At 42.0% G+C, this 21,430-nt stretch overlaps 1 protein-coding gene across 10 annotated transcripts in view; it reads left to right on the top strand.

Moving 5' to 3' along the window:
• Nucleotides 1-973: 973 nt before the first annotated feature.
• Nucleotides 974-21,430, top strand: part of SAFB (scaffold attachment factor B) — a 41,645-nt gene continuing 21,188 nt past the window's right edge. For 6 of the 10 annotated variants that reach the window (XM_075611716.1, XM_075611721.1, XM_075611720.1 and 3 more), the window contains exons 1-7: nucleotides 975-1,262; nucleotides 6,484-6,571; nucleotides 9,843-9,907; nucleotides 10,288-10,353; nucleotides 12,248-12,275; nucleotides 13,143-13,638; nucleotides 14,031-14,077. In XM_075611716.1, coding sequence (XP_075467831.1) covers nucleotides 1,092-1,262; nucleotides 6,484-6,571; nucleotides 9,843-9,907; nucleotides 10,288-10,353; nucleotides 12,248-12,275; nucleotides 13,143-13,638; nucleotides 14,031-14,077 — 961 coding nt within the window. In that variant the 5' untranslated portion in view covers nucleotides 975-1,091. Of the gene's footprint in view, nucleotides 1,263-6,483; nucleotides 6,572-9,842; nucleotides 9,908-10,287; nucleotides 10,354-12,247; nucleotides 12,276-13,142; nucleotides 13,639-14,030; nucleotides 14,078-21,430 lie in introns of all 10 variants that reach the window. The other 4 variants (XM_075611715.1, XM_075611719.1, XM_075611718.1 and 1 more) reach the window with 2 other exon arrangements.

Below are 21,430 nucleotides of genomic sequence, written 5' to 3'. Positions count from 1 at the left end.
GGGAGTGAGGGTCTTGTTATATGTATTGGCGGTCTTTTTATATGTATTGGGGGGAGTGAGGGTCTTGTTATATGTATTGGGGAAATTTTGCTATGTATTGGGGGGCTTGGGGAAATTTTTATATGGGTTGGGGAGGGTTGTTTTTTAGTGTGTGTGTGTGTGTGTGTGTGTGTGTGTGTGTGTGTGTGTGTGTGTGTGTGTGTGTGTTTTTTTTATGTATATAGGGTAGGTGTTTTTTTGTTATGCATTTGGGGGGTGGGGGAGGTTGTATATATTTGGGGGTGGGGATTTGTTTTGTATGGATTTGGGGGTGGGAAGTTTTTTGGTATATATGTTGTGAGGGGGGAGGGAATGAGGGGGCGTGGGGTAATTGACTTGACTGAGGGAGAGAAGAGAGGGGGTGAGTAAGGAAAAGAGGGAGTAAGAGTGGGACGCAGGGGAGAAAAATACATGCGAGGCGGGAGTGTGAGAGGGGGTGAGACGGAAGTGAGAGAAATAGGGGGGGGGATTGGGCTCGTGAGGTGTGAAATGGGGGGCGAAGGTGAAGGATGGGATGCTTGCAAGCATATTAACCCTTGTCCTGTATGCAGGTCGCATGCTCGCAGGGTGCCGCTCAATACCACTTTTTGGTGTTAACTACCAAATAGCCCACTATGACTGCTAAATGAAAGATATGACATTACTTTGACGCCTGCACTGTAAATAATAATATCCCTGTGGTAACATTGTAGTTTCCTATTCACTTCGAAAAAGTAAAATAAACAAAAAATAAATAAATAATAAAAATAATAATAATAATAAAAAAAAAAAATATATATATATATATATATATATATATATATATATATATATATATATAATAATAGTTCTTACATTTTAGGGTGTAGCCCTTAGTCAGGCCTTCTTGTTGCACATGCGCACTGAGCCCTCTAGCAATCACGTGAACGCAGGCGCTCTGAAGAATGACGCATGCGCACTGTTGTACCCTTAGACGCGATCGGCCATTTTGTACACGGCATTGTGTAGGGTTGTGCGGTTGCTTTCTTGTCTGTGCTTCAGTGGCTCCGGTTCCGTTTTCGCCTTCGTGCACGATGGCGGATAGTCAGTCTTCCGTGGATTCGGGTGTGTCCGCTAACACGGAGTTGACCCCAGAGACGAAGAAGCTGAGTGACTTGCGGGTGATAGACCTGAAGGCCGAGCTGAAGAAGCGGAACGTGGACATCAGCGGCAACAAGAGCGTGTTAATAGAGCGGCTCAGGAAGGTGAGGCCGGGCCGGGGTTTCCAAGCGCGGGAACTGGGGTGGATAACATGCGGGGGCTGCGAGCACTTCTGGCCGTGGAGCGGTTCCGATACAAAGACATAGGGAAGCCTATAATATGTGGGAATTTACATTAGGGTGGGGGCTGTTTCTATAAAAGGTGGTATTTTCTGTTCGTGGGTGTCTCTGAGAGGGATTCTTCACAGGCAAACAACATCACGTCATTTCGTTTAATTTGTTATCTGTTTCATTTAGCTATATAGAAAAGTTTTAGTAGCTGTTTTTGTCCTGGAAAAGTTTGTGGATTGTAATATTTTGCATGGATCTAGGTGGGAATTATTTAGCAATAAAATTATGTATACTAGAGAATTGTGTATGTGTATATATATATATAAATTTTTTTTTTTGGAGACATCAGTTTCTTCGTGTACTCGCATGCTCTTGCAGTTATCTAAAAGGTATCACGGTCTACAACAGACTCGTTTTCCAGAGAGACGGAATCAGAAAATAAAATTAGGAGCAGGGGCACAAATACATTAAAACGTATATTACGTACGTACATTTTGCATGCCTTTTCAGTGTGGTAAAACTGCACTTACACTCTAAAGCAACTGCTATGAAATGAACAGGGGCAGCATGTTAAAGGGCCACATTGAAGGCCCTGTGTGGGCTAGATGTGTCCCTGGCATAAAACATTTTCTGTTTTGGATGCAATGCCCTCTGCCTCCTCTCCGGTAGTGACAAGGTAAAGAGCAGCAATGGTTGTAAGGAAGAATTCAAAATAAGGGGAGGAGCGAGGAAGGAGTTGAGCGCTAGCCATGGGGAAAAAGCCTAGTATTAAGAGAAGGTTAGAGGTGTTGTGACCCTATGGTCCTTGTAGAAGAAACTCTCTTGTAAGGGGATGCGATGTCTGGTTTCATTGCAGTTGTGCTGGCAAACACACACTTCGCTTCTCTAGGGAATTGGTTCTCAACCTTTTTTTTTTGTTGTTTGTTTTTCTTCCTAGTTAAGGAACCCTATAATTATATTGGGACATTCTGTGGAACCCCAACCCTCTCTAATAGCATTTCTGAGATCAGATGCATTATAAATTCTTCTGTATTCGGTACAATTTTCATAAGACCGGAAGATTGCAGGAAACACTTTAGATATGCCTGCAGAACCCTAGGTTCCCAGGAACCCCTGTTGAAAAACTGCTTAAGGCTGGGGCCATGGTGCCTTCGCCTGTGCAGAGGCTGTGAGAAGCGGGTGCTTTCCCTGGCCTTGGAGGACGTTCCATGGGGCATCACAGAGCGGGTGAACCGCTCTCGTGACCGGCCTGTCGCGCCAAGAAATCGGTTTGAACTAATTTCTTGCGCGCCCGCACGACACATGAATGCGAACACTGCCTTAAGGCACTGTTCGCTCAGCGTGCGGATGCCTCCGCACGATCTGCAGTACCATGGCCCCAGCCTTAGGTAGCCTCTTTGGCAGCTCAACAAGGAGCCACTTCTGGGGTGGAAGCTCAGGCCGTGTCCATGGTAAGCAGGAGCGTGACTGTGCGTCTTGTCTCCTGCCCGCTTACCCCTCCGGCGATTGATTGGACTGCATTCAAAGTGCGGGCGATGGGGAGGCATGTCGGGGGAGTGGGTGTGATGCCACAGAGCTTGTTTGCCCTCTGGGCGAATCACTCAAGTGACCTTGCCGTCGTACGGCAGAGACAAACAATTTTTGTCTCCCCACGCATTGGTCGCCTCGGCATGCACATAGGCCTCCCTTGGTTTCGATTTGGCGCGAACGTTGCCGCTAGTGCCGTTGGATCCACTATGGACGCAGCCACAAACCTGAAGCCTGCACCAAGTAATGCTGTGGTAACAAATGTAACACATTGAACTACTTTCAATTTGTGGTGCCTTGGTATAACTACCAGTATATTGCCTATCTCTACCTGGTACACTGCACATTAAAAGTAAATTTAATTGTACTTAGTTTTTTTTTTTTTTTGTTTTTTTTCAATACAAACGGCAAGATAAATTACTACCGTTATTTTTTTCTATTTGGCTAAAATGAATGTTTGAGAAACGGTCTTGTCGTGTGGTTTGTGTTATTTTGACATGTCTTCAGAATGGGAGGAAGAAAGTAACCACATCTATACAATTTATACCAGCGTGGTACATGTACCAAATTATACGAGAATTGCAATACGCACTTAAATGCTTTTTCATGTACCTTTTTGTTTCCTATTTAAAGATATGCGTTTGGTTTCAGTGTGGGCAAAAAAAGCCCAATTCTGGATAAAATGACCACATGAGTCACAAAATATAAAATACATCTTGCTATGTTACGGTCTACTTGGATAATTCTATTGGGAGGCCTACACTGTAGAAATCAGTTTTTGGAAAAAGGAACATTCATAACATTTGATATATTTATTACAAATCGTAATATAGTAGGTGCTAATGTTGAAGGTGGAAAACCCTTGACCACTGAATAGAGACCAAAAAAACATTTTTAAAGTGCATGTGTGTACATCTATCTCCCCCAAAAAATCATAAGAGGTCCACAAAAAATTAACAGGTGGAAGATGTTTCTCTCCATTTTATGAGCTTGTGATGAGGGGCATTATTGAATCCAAATCGTTATATAGCCAGATGAATATCCAGATCAAGTAATGCAAATCTCATTCGTCAAATGTAGCAAGAAGTCTACCCGCTGCAACCTCCGTTACTGCAATGTAGACTTGACTGCCAAAATATGTAAACGTAAAGTTATTGACCCAGGAAGCACAACCTCCATGTGCCAACGAGAGAACGAACGCCCGTTGAGCAGCCCAGACACAGAACAGAGCCACTTGTGCGACCGTAGTCTCACGTGCTGCAACAATCACAACCTGTACTCAGAGCGGAATGCAAGGCCTTTATTCTGCTGACCTCTCAATTACCGTATAAAAAGTAGTTCTGGTTCAATTCCTCATTATTCCTCTCGGGGAATACAGTTTGTAATTGGCCTATCCAGAATCCTGTCATTTGCCTTGTATTGTGACCGTTGGTCATAAATGTTGTGCCACAGGTGACTTCTCATCTTCCGTCTGATAGCAGTTTTACGCTCCGTAAATACTGTCACATGTTTATGTAGTTTCTCCCACGTGTGATAAACCACAAGGGCATTTCATAGTATATACAACACACTTTGAATCGCATTTAAAAAAATCTCTAATAGGAATAGTTTTCTCAAATCAATTTATCACAGAAGCTAGGAGCTCTTAAAAGAGAACAATGGTAAAGTGTTAAAGTTTATCTGCAGTCATACCTTAGGACAGCAGTGCGCAAACGGGGGGGGGCAAGATTTTTTTTGGGGGGGCGCGGGTCGGTTGCAGAGGTCCCGTGCTCTTCCCCAAGGCATCTGAAACCGCTACTTACCGGGATTCGGCCGGCTTTAGGACCCGTGACCACGGCAGCGGCGTGTGAAATGACTCCGTGGGATCGTGATGTCATTGTTGCCCTGGTAACATGACGTGTCACACGACCCCGCGGCGGCATTTGACACTGCGCGAGGTAAGGTGGGGGCGGCGACGGCCAACGGAGGAGGTAAGTCGGGAGGAGGCACCAAAAAAAGTTTGCGCGCCTCTGCCTTAGGATATTCAAGTGTCTAATTCTCCTTTTTATTTTTTTTTAAAACAAGTATTAAGTGTAGTCAAACACGGTATTTTCTTAATCGCCGTCCTCTTTACATGTAACTGAAATTTCTATTTACCCAACACTTCAGAAAAATTGGCGCTACGGGTCGGTTCAATAAAACACCAATTCATAAATGTAACCAATTCTTCAGCTCTGATTAAAAACTTTCTCCTAACTAATGATTCGCCTTGATAGTAAAAATGGACTAAAATCCTGGACGTCTAAAATTCCCCCCCTGGCGTCTGTGCTGTGTGCAGTGATGACTGACCTGATTAACAGGTCAAGTCACCCCAGCACAGTGAGGGGAGCGAGTGGGAGAGCAAAAGGCATTGGCAGCATAATTGAGGGCAGGACTAAATAGTAGTCATGGGACCAAGCAAGTCTGAGCCCTCTGTGCACAATGTGGGATGGAGGCGGGCTGTGTGTGTCTGCCAGTGTGTGTGGCAGGCAGACACACACACTGGCAGGCAGATAGTGCCTGTGTGTATCTGTCTGCGTGTCCTGTCAGCATGCATGTGAGACACTTGTAGACACACGCACTCGCAGGCAGATGGGTGTGCGCTGCTGGTCGTGTTGCTACGGGCTGTGTAAGGAAACGCGTGTCTGCAGGGGCGGGCATGCTTGAGGGGGCCGACGGGCACACACTCGCAGTCTGTGTGTGTCTGTACGTGAGGGATTGCGCGCGCGTATGTAAATATGTTGAGGAGAAGAGCGTTCATGTGTGTTTGGGATGCGGCGTGTGTGCTTCTGCATATGGAGTATTTCTGTTTCAGACAATCACACACACAGCTCCATTTGTCCCTGGAGCTCCCTCCATCCTCCCACACACGCCTAACTACAAGCTGGCTCCAACGTATTTAATTTTTTTAGTCCACCCCTGCGAATACGATAATCCTAGTTTAGTATGTTTTAGATGACTGCTATATGTACGTGGTAAACCATTACAATCTGTTGGTTTAACATGTCTCTTTGTAACCCATGTGTATGCTTTTAGAGACCAAAACATCCCCAAAATTGACGTGTACGCTATTGTACTCTAAAGTGTATTGAGTAGTCTAATTTCCAGCATTCATTTTAGCCAGGAAATCAAGGAGGATTTGTTATAAATGTAGACAAATAACGTAAATATTAATGTTCCAAATTAAATCTGAACATTTTCTGCCAAAAGAGAAGTATAATCGGCTCAAAATTTTTGCCTAGGCGGTGGCCATGTTGCCCCCACCCCAGTTCCCTAAATCTGTAAATAAAATTGTTTGAAACCTAAAAAAAATATTTTTCAAAATGTGCGGGATAAACACTCATAGCATGTCTATCAACAAGATGTAGTAATTAATCTACCACCAAGGGTCCCTCATCATCATGCGGAATGGGTGTGTAGAAACTACACCAGGGGTGGCAAACTCAAGGGCCACCAACCGGTCAGGTTCTTAGGATATCCCTGCTTTAGCACAGGTGGATCAGTCATTCTGAACCTGACCTGTTGGTAGCCCTTGAGGACTAGAGTTGGCCACCCCTGAACTACAGTCTACCTTAAACTTACAAATAAATCCATGTCATTTTTTACACAGGCAATAGAGGATGAAGGAGGAAATCCAGATGAGATACAACTAGCATCAGAAACACCTAGCAAGAAAACTCCAAAGCGAAGTGGCAGAGGTGTGTAAATCAATTTTGTGTTTTCATTTTTTGCCCCCTTAATATCAATTTGTAGTGTTCAGTGTTTTTAAATACAGTACAAGGTGTATTTCAGGTATAAAGAAATGTGCCATTAAGAAAAACTGTGTGTATATGTATCTGTACCGTGTTAGCCGAGCTTAATAATCAAAAACAAATAGATGATACCAATCTGTGGCTAACGAAAACGATAAAAAAAAAAACCTCTCTTGCTTTATCCATTGTAACACCGTCGGAAGAAGAGATCAGTGTATCTCGATAGCTCGCACAAATGAAAGCATTTCGTTAGCCACAGAACGGTATCGTATTTTTTTTTTTTTAATTTAAAATATCACTTGTCAGCACATTCACATGTCTTAGACATGTTTGCAACCCTGCTTTTCACTATTATCGCCCAGCATACAGTGCTTCCACTGCAGCAAGGGATTCTGGGCAATGACATGCAAATGAGCACACAGTATCACCTTTTGCTTTTTTACATTGACCCCTATAAGCTTATGCTTGCTGCATTACACCGCTTTTCTGCACAGCCTCAAGTGATATTTCATATGCTATATGCTTTACGGTGGTGGATTGTTTTGTCACTTCTTTCACCCACCATAACTTATCTAGTGTATGTGTGTACTGTATCTATCCTATCATCTATCCCAGGGGAGTGCAAACTTTTTTTCCTGCGCCCTGCCGGCGGTTCCCCTCTCTCCGCGCCCCCACCCCCGCTTACCTCGGCTTCGGCGGCATGAAGTCACTTTGCCTTAGCAATGTGACGTCACATGACGCCGTGTTACCATGACGTCAACGTGAGGTCACATGACGCCGCGTTGCCATGGCGACGCGTCTAAGAAGCAGCCGGAGCCAAGGTAAGTCTGGTTTACAGAGGCCCTGCAGCTTCCGAGGCACTTAATTTAAGTGCCTTCAGGAAGCGCGGGGGCCTCCTGTAAACCCCGCGCCCCCTGCATCTATCTAATCTATATAGCTAATCTATCTATCAATCCGAGCACTCCAAGATCCAAAAGGTGAAATTTATTTTTCAACGTTTCGGCTCCCAACGGAATCTTTATCAAGAGCACCAACACTGAACATATTTATAACCTGTAGTGCCCCTAGAAAACCCGTGAAAAACTCACTCGCTGAAGCCCTGGTGATGTCATGAGTCAGGTGGAAACCCAGTGTGGCCAGTGGGGGCTAAATTCCAAAAGGGAAACCGGAAAAGTAGGAGGGGGGTGGGGAATGGGGGGGTGAACCTGAGTTAGGCCTCGGCCATGGTCAGCGCTTACGCGCTGAGCCGTGCTGAGGCGCGCGCGCGCTTGCACTTACGTGTGAGCCCCTACAGCCGCAATGAGAGCGGCTTTAGTAGGGGCTCGCCTACGCTTCCGCAAGCGCGCGTAGGTCTTAGGCAATTTTTAAAATCACGCGCTTGCCGGAGCGCAGGGCCAGTCACGTAAGCGGTTCGCTCAATGAGGGCGAACCAGCTCTGTGACGTCACTGTCACGCCCCCGACACGCCCCTTGACGGCGCGCTGTCTAAGGCGAGGGAAAGCACCCGCTTTCCCTGAGCCTCAGCACGCCCACCGGAACCCTGGACGAGGCCTTAGGATACATACCCCTAGAATAGTACGGGATAAGACCTGTAACACAATCCAGTAACTAATGCTAATGCAAATACAAATGTAACAAGTAGCAATTACAGGTACAACAGCAATTCAAGTAGCAAAAAAGTTACATAATGATTATTGGTATAATAGGCAGCAGAGTCTGGAGAGTGAATCTGGTTTGGGGGGGAGCGGGGGGGAATAGCATACTGGGTGATGTTGATGTATCCAACTAGCCGAAGGGGGGCTAGGGCAGATCGGGCGGCAGTAAAAAAAATAAGTCACCAGTAACAGATTTAGAGGCAAGTCTCACTGCATCGATTGATGTATTAGATCAGGGAGTTGCAGGAGTGTTGCACTGATCACAGAGGGGAAGACAGCTGATCGAAGTGTAAGCCTGGCTTGTCCATTCTGCAGGAAACCCAAGAGTTCACAACCCCCTTCTGCAGCAAGCACAGTGTAGAGATCGTGGGGACGAGATAGCAGCTGATTCTCACCAAAACGGAGCTGTCACAGCTTCAAAGGAGTCCCAGTATTTCTCCCAGACCCCATTGCGGATATATTCGGAAAACTGATGAACTATAATAATAAAAAACATTGCTGAATCAATTTATTGTTTATAGATCCAGTTTGACCCTGCCGTTGCACTTCAGCAAAATGTTTTATTCCTCATTTGTTGCCCAAACTAAAGACGTAAGCTCTGGAGCAGGGATTCATCCACGTTTAGATTGCTTTTAGGCTCTTATTATCTTGTTTTCTAAGTCCTATTTTATGCATCAGTGCAGGCAGGTGGAAGAATGATTAAAAATACACGCATATGCTTCATGCTGCTGCTTGTCATGCAGGGGCTTCTGGGAACTGTATTACTGTGCCTCTTCCAATAGTATAGCGTTTACAGATAGATGAACTACAAGTCTTTGAAGCCCTTGTGTAAAAGCCATGCCATACCAGGGATTAGCCAATCAGTGCAGAATTTTGATAAGCACATCCCTTTTTACCACACACAGGTGCAGCAAGGTATGATCTGATCTGTTTTTTTGTTACATTACATTACATTATAATGATAAAAATAAAGATATACAGGAAAAATATTCCGGAATACTTGTGTATATTTTTAAATATATTTTTGTCCACTCCTGAGTGCAGACATGATTGGTGCTACGTCTACAATTTCTTCATGCATGCATGGGCATCAGTGTGCTCTAGCAAAAATGTCACTAAGAAGTGCTCAGGTACTTTTATTTAGTTCATGCACAAAGGTTTTTGCAATAATGATTACAGGGTAATACTTTCTATGCACGTTCCAGACATGCACACACCAGAGCCTTCTATAAAACAGTGTATTTAGTAATTATATTAATGATCTATTCACACACTAAAAGATATATTCAGTGTTAATATTCGATAAATGTATAACATTTTTCAAATTTGTGGGATTTAAAGGTGTTAATTTTTTTTTTTTTTTAAACATCAGAGGTCATTCATGTATTTATGCATAAAGAAAATACCTGAGAGGTTTTAAAGCACTGCACATTGTGTAATCTGAGAACCTCCCTTGCTAGCCCATGAAGACATTGTACTGGTCATGTAGAATTTAAGATGTAGGTTGCAGACAGAAATTTGCACCTTTAATAGTTTGTGTAATTTATTATTTGCTTGTAATAGGGCGTAAGGTGGAAGATGAGGGTGCTGATGATAATGGATTGGAAGATGATTCTGGGGATAACCAGGTAATGTCTAAAGGAACACATTGTTTAAGGTAATGGAATTCCACTAATTACTAGGTCTGCCACGATGAAGGACATTGCAGCAGTATTCTGTGATGGCAATTTTGTTTATTGTAAGTGGGGTGTTTTTCTGGTGCATGGCAGCATTTAAATTTTTTTTTTATTATTGTTGTGATATTTCTGGTTTTTGGAAATAAGGGTTTCGCCCACATGGTACCAAACTGAAGTATCAACCGCTAAGATTTTACACCTTCACTAAACTAATATCAATAGTTATTCACATACAAGTTCTCCTTTTGGCTAAGGCTATATTGTGCTTGTGAAATGGTTTAATTGATTACACGGGGGTCAGCTTCAAATATAATTCTCTAATTTTCTTTCAGATGGAAAATGAGGAAATATCAGGAAATAGTTTAAATGCTGCAGAAATTGAGTACACCACAAATAAGGTTAATGTTGCATTCAGCATATATATTATATATATTTAAAAAAAAAAAAAAACACTTATGCTATACAAATTGTGGGTTACTGCTTTGCCTACCCAAAATGTAATTGTACAAACATACCTAAAATATGTATTAAAAACGCAAACATATCATTGCCACCCGTACACTTACAATGCAGTTACCCTTCCTCCCCAAATGTCTTACCCACACAGCATATATGGCTGCGTTGTGAGGTCTGCAATCTTTTAAAGATACAGTGCCACTTAGAAGCATGGGGAGCATTGATAGAGCATTTTGCATACTCTTTATTTTTTATTTCCACTACTTATGAAAAGCCTTAGAATAAGGATTTTATTACATTTACCTTCTATTGCTGTTTTGACATGCTATTCAAAATCCTGTGAAACGATCTCCCCCAAGCCTACAAATATACAGACTTATCACTGGCAGTGTAGGTAGCAAGAAGGGATGCTTAATTAAATTACAGGCATACCCCGGTTTAAGGACACTCACTTTAAGTACACCCGCGAGTAAGGATATATATCGCCCAATAGGCAAACGGCAGCTCACGCATGCACCTGTCAGCACATCCTGAACAGCAATACCGGCTCCCTACCAGTACCGATGCTGTGCACAAGCGGGGAGACTAGAGCCTGTTACAAATGTGTTATTTTCATCAGTTGTGCACGTATATGACGATTACAGTACATGCATCTATGAGTGGGAAAAAAGGTAGTGCTTCACTTTAAGTACATTTTCGATTTACATACATGCTCTGGACCCATTGCGTACGTTAATGTGGGGTATGCCTGTATTTAACAATTGCATTGGGAGGACTGCACCTACTATTGCGTTTTTGTTGCTCTTTTATATGAACTATGTTCCCTTTGACTGATTTGTAGAATGCTGACTTTGTCGATATCCATCAATGTAAAAATCGTCATCTTGGTATTTATTTCCACAAGTTGTTTAACTAAAGTAGCGTGGATAAATCATATAGCATAACATGTTTGTAGTACCCTTATTAGTGTTTGTCATCAGAGGTATTTGAAGCTTTCAGCCTCTTATTTGTATGTCTTCCAGTTTCATATGATGTATGTTCAACTCTTTGGGGATTGCAGGGGCAGCGGCACCAGCGTGCCACTGCCCCTCTGGTACATCATAATCATGTGATTGCGGCGTCACTGAATCCGGAAACTGAAGAAAAGTGTATCTACGGTATCCGTGTGTGCCATATCACTATCTTGCCCTTGGGAAACGAGCTGTAATAAATGAATAAATCCCTAGGTGGGAAGCAGGGAGTCTGGAGCTGAACTGCAGTAATTTCAGCTCTGCTGACTCCCTGCTTCCCGAGATACTTGCCTCTCAGGATGCTTCCTTTGCTGCACGGAGGTTTAAACACCCCTTGTCATGCGGGCCAGTGGGAAGCCATCGCGGCCATCTTTTAAAATACATTGGTCAACATTTCTCCATATATCCCTGCCATGTGTTACACTTAGGAACAAAGCTTGACTGCCCTTGTAAATGGTAACTTAAAAATAGAAATACGACGATTGGTTGGTTGCCAGGTAGTAATAGTCTTTGTTCTAGAAACCAGGTGGCTCTGATTTGCTCCTCCCATGGTATCAACAGAGGAGAGTCCTGTTTTTAAACATGCTACAAATGTTGTGCTGTTCTAAGAAACGAACAAGGGCAATGCTTCTACCCATCTCAGAATATCACAAGAACAGTGTAAAAGTTTTATGCCAAATTAGGTCTGTTAAGAACACAATTACTCTTAACTATTTTCATGCATACAGGATTTATTAATGCACATTAATGCAATTTTTTTCATAGGAGAAAGAAGACGTTTTGTATCAAAGTAGTTAGTTTAATTTCTTTTTATTTTGTTTTGTAGGAAAATGAAGAAACCAGTTTGGAACAAGGTACTGTTTAATTCTGAGTTAACCTGCTCTTCCAACAGATCATTATTTTTTTTTTTTTTAACTAGAGTTCATGTAATAAGTGCACAGTTCTGATGAAGCATGGACTGCAGAGATTGGAAAAACATTATCACCAGATCTGTGAAGTTCATTTCTATTCACATGAGAATGTAGACTCTTAAATAAAAAGCGTTGAAAGCTTATGAATGCATCAATATCGTGTTCAGGAATATGGCGCATTGAAATTCAATGGATCTGGTGATATCAAAAAGTGCATTAGCGTTGTAGTTCTTAATCAGATGTAGGGAGGCAAATTAAGACGCTTGTTTAACTCGGGAAGGGAAATGCAAGTGCAATGAAAGTAACTGTTGACTTCCAGAAGATGAAATACTTTCTTGAGAATGACGATCATACTTCTCACATTATGGACTGCATTGGAATATGCTTTGATGCGTCATACTTTCTGGATCATCGGAAGATATCTTAATTTTCATAATGGACTATTCTATTAAATGAATTTCACAGAAATTGGAAGTTGATTTCTCACTGAAATAAAACTGAACATCATGGACATTCAGAAGTTAAGCTTTGAAGATCCAATTAAGAACATCAACTTGAAGAATTTCAAGAATCAGCCTGAAGTTGTAGTTAAGCAGTGGGTGTGTTTTCTTTGCAGTTTTATTCATTTTTAGCACCATTTAGTATATTAGAATCTAAACTCATTCGAATTAATACGTATTTTGGGTGTTGTAGGGTTTTCCAATCTCTGATATTCTCTTAGCTTGGCAACCATGCCAGTTCCGCGTTTGTGATTGCTGTATTTTCCTGGTAATTAAATTTTGTGCCGTTCTATTCCTGTTAAATCTATAGAAAATGAGAGAGTGCTCGACATAATGGGGGAAACTTGTAAATCTGAGCCACTTAAGGAAGAAGCTTCAGAAGTGGACGAGTCAATTAACCAGGATGAAAGTTGTGTTGAACCAGAGAAGACTGAAGATGATGTATTGGTCACTGTCGAATCAGCGGATAGCACTTTAGATTTAGATGAAGAGTCAAATCAAGAGTGTGAAACTGAGGAAGCAAAGCCTTTAGATTCAGATGACAGGGAGTCTAACGAACAGGGCACAAGCAAAGAGATCCTGGACTGTGAGATGGAAGAGATAGAAAAAGCAAGCGATCAGAGTAGTCAAGTGCCACTAAATCTTGAAATATCTGATGGCGAAAACTTGGAAGCAATGGACAAACCATCCAGTGATGAAGTCAAAGAAGGCGAAGAAGTGCCAAAGAAAACTGAAGACGAACATACAGAGGAAGAAACAACTGCCACTAAAGTGTCCTCTACCAATGAGGACGATCAGAAAATGAGGTTTGTCATTTTCTCAGTTCTAGACAAGATATTATCTTTATTTCTTTTGTTTGTTTTTTTTTTTTGTTTTGTTTTTTTAACTTATTTAGAAATAGGTCATTGAAAGATGGTTACCAATTTGGTTTATTCAATTGGCCATCTGTATCATAGCAGTTCAGTAGAATCTTTTCTTTGTTGTATTTTTCAATGTACTATTTGTATTTTCATCTTGCTGTGTTAACAGTTGATTTGAATGTTTAGATTCAAAAAGAAATATAAAATGAATTGACTTAATATCGAACTGCTTCTAAAGTGGTTTTAAATTGCAAGGCGAACTGGTAGGTATTAAATCTTTAAAACTTTTTCAGTTGTCTACTTTGTTTCTTATTGACTAACGTCAAATTTTTCTTTAGTTCTGTTGAGGAAGAAACGGATAAGAGCATCAGTAAGGATGAGAAAGGTATGATAAGTATTGCATTTTTAAACAGCATATCTTATGTTAAGGTTTTTTCACTTGTGCATGTCTAGTAACAATATATAATGTTAAACAGGATTTCTAGTCAACAGTCCTGTTTATTTTGTAATTTTCCCAAACAGAGTCCAGGGCAAGATCCATCCTTTCTTACCAGCGTGCTATTGTATTGTATGTGTTTATTTATATAGTGCCATTAATGTACATAGAGCTTCACAGTAGTAATACATGTGGTAATCAAATAAATAACAGAGCATGGGAATAAGTGCTTTAGACATAAAAGTAACATTAATGAAGAGAAGTCCCTGCCCAGAGGAGCTTACAGTCTAATTGGTAGGTAGGGAGAACGTACAGAGACGGTAAGAGGGAGTTCTGGTAAGTGCGTCTGCAGGGGGCCAAGCTTTATGTATCGTGTTCAGAATATCCACAGTGCTATTCATATGCTTCTTTAAGCAAGTGGGTCTTAAGGTGGGTCTTAAAGGTGGATAGAGAGGGTGCTAGTCGGGTACTGAGGGGAAGGGCATTCCAGAGGTGTGGGGCAGTCGGTGAAAAGGGTTTAAGGCGGGAGAGGGCTTTAGATACAAAGGGGGTAGAAAGAAGACATCCTTGAGAAGAACGCAAGTGTCTGGATGGTGCATAACGAGAAATTAGGGCCGAGATGTAAGGAGGGGCAGAAGAGTGTAAAGCTTTAAAAGTGAGGATAAGAATGAAGTGTGAGATGCGGGATTTGATCGGAAGCCAGGAGAGGGATTTCATGAGGGGAGATGTTGAGACAGATCTAGGAAAGAGTAGAGTGATTCGGGCAGCAGCGTTTAGGATAGATTGTAGTGGAGACAGGTGAGAGGCAGGAAGGCCGGACAGCAGGAGGTTACAGTAATCAAGACGGGAGAGAATGAGGGCCTGAGTCAGAGTTTTAGCAGTCGAGCAACAGAAGAAAGGGCGTATCTTTGTTATATTGCAGTGGAAAAAGCGACAGGTTTTAGAAATGTTTTGAATATGAGAGAGGAGTCGAGTGTGACCCCTAGGCAGCGTGCTTGGGCTACTGGGTGAATGATCGTAGTTCCAACAGTAATGTGAAAGGAGGTAGTAGGGCCAGGTTTGGGAGGAAGTATGAGGAGCTCTGTTTTAGCCATGCTGAGTTTAAGGCGGCGGAGGGCCATCCAGGATGATATAGCAGAGAGACATTCAGAAACTTTGGTTTGTACAGCAGGTGTAAGGTCGGGTGTTGAAAAGTATATTTGTGTGTCGTCAGCATAGAGGTGATAATTAAACCCAAAAGATGTTATTAGGTCACCTAGAGAGAGTGTGTACAAAGAGAAGAGGTCCCAGGACAGAGCCCTGGGGTACCCCCACAGAGAGATCAATAGAGGAGGTGGAGGTTTGGCAGAAGAGACACTGAAAGTACGATGGGAGAGGTAGGATGAGATCCAGAATAGAGCTTTGTTCCGAATACCAAGAGTATGGAGAATGTGAAGGAGAAGAGGGTTGTCCACGGTGTCAAATGCTGCAGAGAGGTCGAGTAATATGAGCAGAGTGGAATGACCTCTGTCTTTGGCAGCATGGAGGTCGTCCGTTATTTTAGTGAGGGCTGTTTCCGTGGAGTGAGCCGTGCGGAAGCCAGATTGTAGATGGTCTAGGAGAGAATAGGTGTTGAGAAAATGAAGCAAGCGAGAGAATACAAGTCGTTCAAGGAGTTTAGAGGCAAAGGGAGACAGTTCGATAGTTAGAAAGACAGGTAGGGTCAAGCTTGCTGTTTTTGAGTACTGGTATGACTGTTGCATGTTTGAAGGAGGATGGAAAGGTGTGAGCGTAGGGATTATAGTAGGAGTAAGAGGTTTTAGGGAATGGGGTCAAGAGGGCAAGTGGTAGAGGGAGAAGAGGCGATCAACAGCGACACATCCTCCTCTGAGACAGTGGAAAAAGAGTCAAGGAAGGCAGGAGGAGAGTTAGGAAGAGGTGTAGGATGGGAGGAAGAAACAGAGGGGATGTTCTGACGTGTGGATTCCACCTTTTCCTTAAAATAGCCAGGAAAGTCCTGAGCGGAGATGGAGGAAGGAGAGGCAGCTGAGGGTGGTTTCAGTAGAGTATCAAAGACAGAGACCAGTCGGCGTGGGTTAGACTTGTGCATGTTGATTAGTGAAGAAAAGTAGGCTTGTTTAGCTTGCGAGAGGGCAGAGTTGAAACAGGATTGCATAAATTTGTAGTGAAGGAAGTCTGCGAGAGTATGAGATTTCCTCCAGAGGCGTTCAGAGGAACGAGTGGAGGAACGCAGCATGCGCGCGTGGGAATGGTCTAGGGATAGAAGGGTGAGGGCGGCAGAGAGAAAGCGGGGCATGTAGATCGAGAGGACAAGGCAGAGTTGTAGTTCCTGACCAGGTTGTCGGGGTCTGTAGCAGAGGAGAGGGAGGAGCGTAAAGTGGACTCAGTCAGATAAGTGAATAGAGCGCCGGGTTCTGCAGAACCGGGGGGTAGATGGAAGGGGAGAAACGAAATAGAGAGAATGAGATGAGGTGATGGTCAGAGAGAGGAAAAGGGGAAATGGAGAAATCGGAGAGAGAGAAGTTTTTAGTGAAAACCATGTCTATGTAGTGGCCATCCTTGTGGGTGCTGGCTGCAGTCCACTGTTGAAGGCCAAAAGAAGAGGTTAGAGAAAGAAAGCGGGAAGCCCAGGGGAGAGAGGGGTCATCAATGTGGCAATAGAAGTTCCCAAGGAGAATGAGGAGAGCAATAAAGAGAGCCAGGATTCAAAGTGAGAGAGTGAGGCAGAAGGGGGATGAGAAGAGGTAGGTGGGCGATAGATGACCGTCACATGGACAGGGAGAGGAGAGAAGATCTGGACAGTGTGAGCCTCAAAGGAGGGAAAAGCAAGAGATGGAGGAATAGGAAGGGTTCGGTAACGGCAGAGAGAAGAGAGCAGGAGCCCCACGCCTCCACTCCTGCCATCAGGGCGCAGAGTGTGGGAGAAGGAAAGGCCACCATAGGAGAGGGCAGCTTCCAGAGCAGAGTCAGACTGAGTGAGCCAGGTCTCAGTTATAGCAAATAGGAGCAGAGAGTGAGAGAGAAAAAAGTCATGTACAGAGAGGAACTTTTTAGAAAGGGTGCGAGCATTCCAAAGGGCACAGGAGAAAGGGAGAGAGGAGGGAGGGTGGCAGGGGATGGGTATGAGGTTGGAGGGGTTGACATCTTGCTTTCATAGATTTTTCCCTTTCCAACACTTGCAAATTTAAATTGGCCAATAACATTGACCCGTTGAGGTCAATATTTACCCACTTGCTTATAACTAGAATTCTACTCCTCTGTCATTTTGGCAGAGGGCAAAAGCCACCTTCTTGAATAATGCATATTCTCAGGGATCTACACAACCTGAAGCTCAACCCAAACCCACAGAATTCTATATTTATATATTTCATTGTGCTTCTGGGAAAGTGACATCAAATATACAACAGTAAGCATAGAATCTCCAATGCACATCCAATATGCCAAATTAATTAATTTCTGTTCTTGCTTATAAGTATTGGTCATTTAGTTCAATCTTTTGACCAAAACACAGCAGGGTAGACCCGATCAGCAGGTCCTTTTTGTATTTCATCCATCTCATAGAGAAAACAAACCATAATGGTCAAATAGCCTTGGATGTGGGATGTGTGACTAGGCACCTAAGGGGTTAAAATTTAGCAGTGCGGTGTGCACTAAAGTATGGTTTAAAAAAATATATATAGTAAAAAGAAATCTAAAAAATAATTTTTGCCTCCACTTCCCACGCTTATTGTTGTACCAAAGGTTATTACCACCTTTCTCCTGGTGGAAGAAATCTCACTGACCTGCTGCTTTCACCAGTGAAAGATTTTATTTTCCACTATTATTTTAGGGCACTTCTAGGTTTTAAAGCTGCAGACAAAGCAATATCCTACAAGGTTTAAAAAAAAAAAAAAAAAAAAAATGTTTTTAATAAATCAGTTCTGTACTATGAGAAAATAGTATTTTTGTTTAAAACAACTCTGATTTACATTTTTTATGTATTATAATGTAAATGCTCTTTTTGTTTCTATAGCAACCATTTACAAAGTCTGCCAATACTCCTGCAGCCATTTAGTGAACCCCCGAGCCAAATCTTTGCCGATCAATCACAGGAGAACGGATTGGTTGGAAACTTGGCTAATTGCTGCACATATCAAAAAGGAACAAATAAAATATTAAAATAAATGCAGTTTGGACTGCTGCTTTAACTGCACTATAGCTCTCACAGAACATGTTGTGCTCCTAAATTGTAACACCTTAGGCACCGCATACATGTCATACATCCCAAGCTATTGACTATCGTTGTTTTGTTTTTTCTATGTGGTGGAGGAAATGCAAAAGGACGCCATATAAAATTGGTAGTGTAGGGCCTGCTGATGGTGCCTATCTTGAAGTGGTTGCTCTGTTTTGGCCAAAAGCTTGAACTAAATGACCCATAGTTACGAGAAGAAAAGACATAGAAATTAAATTTGTCATATTGGATGTGTATTGTGGCTTCTTAATTTACTGTTGTATATTCTCAGGGACCCTTGAATTCCTATGAATTTCTATTTGTTCTTTTTGTGTTGTTATTTGGCACTTCCTAATGTAGAACTCATTTAGTCCCACACAGATTCTACAGCTTGTACCTCCCCTATTTATTTATAGAATAGTATCCTTTAGTTACACTCAAACTTCCTCAATAAATTATAACTGTTAATTTATATACAAGGACAATGAGAGGAAAACACCCTGGGATAATCTAGATCTTGACCCCTTCACAATTTTCTATGTAGGGTGAAATTATGTTTAATATAAATGGTGTGCTTACTGTTCCATCAAACTATAAATATATATATATATATATATATATATATATATATATATATATATATATATATATATATATATATATATAATCAAAAACTGTGGCTAACGAAATGCTTTTATTTGTGCGAGCTTTCGAGATACACTGATCTCTTCTTCCGGCGATGTTACAATGAATGAAGCAAAAGGTATACTTAAAAACAGTGTCTCTTGGAATGTTATCTGTGCTGTTCCTTCCCCCGGTGTGGATGTGTTTTATGGCTAGAGGTGTCAAAAGGTTACTGAAAGCAAGTGAAGAAAGTGTGTGTATGTGTATCAGTGTGAATAAAAATGAATGGAGAGCCCACAGTATATACAGTGCTTTACACAAGGTGTGTGTGGAGTGGGAGTGGATATAAATGGTGTGGGTGGGTGTGGAAATGTGAGAGTTTGTAGCACAACTAAAAGTGTGTGTGGATACTTAGTGGTCCCTATTGGTGTATAGGGATGGAAAAACAAGGAGTATTAGTATGTGTGAGAGACAGCTGTGTGTGCATACATATGCACATTATGTACAGACATGGCCTTTAGTGCTCATGGGACGAGAGTTCACTAGTGTCAATAATGACTCATAAAATTTCGATCTCTGTTTAGGCCACTGCTAAGTGTCCCGAACAGTTGCATAAATTTGTATTCATGCAACCGTCTCTCTTTCGGGGTTTTAAGATTACCTTTGAGTATGGCAACCTTCAGATCGTTCATCTTATGGCCAGAGTCAGAGAAATGTTCGCCGACAAAACCATGCCAGGACCCAAGATGCAAAACCTGCGCAATGCTCTACACAGCGGACACAATACAAATACCACACAGGAATCGGGAATACAAAATCAGAGGCAGGTTCACCTGTTCTTCCAGCAATGTCGTGTACCTCATCATGTGCATGAAATGCCCAGGGGGCTGCTACTACATAGGTGAGACAGGGCAGGGGCTAAACAAGAGAATGAACCTGCATCGCCACAGCATCACACGCGGTACAAGAGACAGTCCTGTTGGCGAACATTTCTCTGACTCTGGCCATAAGATGAGCGATCTGAGGGTTGCCATACTCAAAGGTAATCTTAAAACCCCGAAAGAGAGACGGTTGCATGAATACAAATTTATGCAACTGTTCGGGACACTTAGCAGTGGCCTAAACAGAGATCGAAATTTTATGAGTCATTATTGACACTAGTGAACTCTCGTCCCATGAGCACTAAAGGCCATGTCTGTACATACTGTGCATATGTATGCACACACAGCTGTCTCTCACACATACCAATACTCCTTGTTTTTCCATCCCTATACACCAATAGGGACCACTAAGTATCCACACACACTTTTAGTTGTGATACAAACTCTCACATTTCCACACCCACCCACACCATTTATATCCACTCCCACTCCACACACACCTTGTGTAAAGCACTGTATATACTGTGGGCTCTCCATTCATTTTTATTCACACTGATACACATACACACTCTTTCTTCACTTGCTTTCACAGTAACCTTTTGACACCTCTAGCCATAAAACACATCCACACCGGGGAATGAACAGCACAGATAACATTCCAAGAGACACTGTTTTTAAGTATACCTTTTGCTTCTTTCATTGTAACATCGCCGGAAGTGGGGTTGCAGACCTGCCTAAGACATGCAGATGAGCATACAGTTGTATTTGCATATATATATATTTGTAATATGTGTAAACTAAACACTTGCAATAAATCAATGAATTATTTGTAAAACTGACTTATGCATACAACTTAACGAGTGATATTTACATGGAGTCCCTAATGGATTTAATTATGTGAATTAGATCAAAGGGCTCATATCAAGTAATGAGTGTTGACTAACTTTGAAATCCATCTATGTAATTAAATTCCATCTATTAAAACAAAACTGAACGTTTGTAGTGATTCCCTATATTTGAAGCTGCTGCGTGTTTAGTCTGCACACACCAGCAGCTCAGACCTAGAGTTCGGTGTCACGCCCGTGACATCAGCTACAATGTCATTGTACCTCTCCCTGCAGAGAATATTGCTAAAAGAACAATACATTTTGCAAGGTGCGCTATGGCGTAGTTTTTTATAAAATTTAAATCATATACCAACACAATTTATAAGCTTTGCAAATTCCAGATCAGCAGTGCTTTTTAATTTTTTTTTTTTTTTTATTTTTTTTTTTACTTATTAAAAAAAAAATATGGATCAGACCCAAATTAGAGAAGAATGTTGTAGTGATTACAGTGGTTTGGTTCAAGACATCTAAAGGAGGTTGTTTGGTTCTCTATGTAACAACTATTGCTTTTTCCTGTAAGTTCACCTGCTACACTAATACCATGGCTATTTTTGAGGGTGTGCGTGTGTGATCAGTTTCTACTTCCTTTCTGGACTGTTCGTTAAGTAGTATCTGCCTAACTTTGACTTTTTTTCTTGGATCTACGTATAAAGGATATATTATTTGAAAATAAATTGCTGGAAAGCAAACCCATGTCTGC

Source organism: Ascaphus truei, chromosome 8 (assembly GCF_040206685.1).
Source record: "Ascaphus truei isolate aAscTru1 chromosome 8, aAscTru1.hap1, whole genome shotgun sequence".
In the NCBI taxonomy this organism is placed as follows: Eukaryota; Metazoa; Chordata; class Amphibia; order Anura; family Ascaphidae; genus Ascaphus; species Ascaphus truei.
This window is presented reverse-complemented; position numbering and strand designations above follow the sequence as displayed.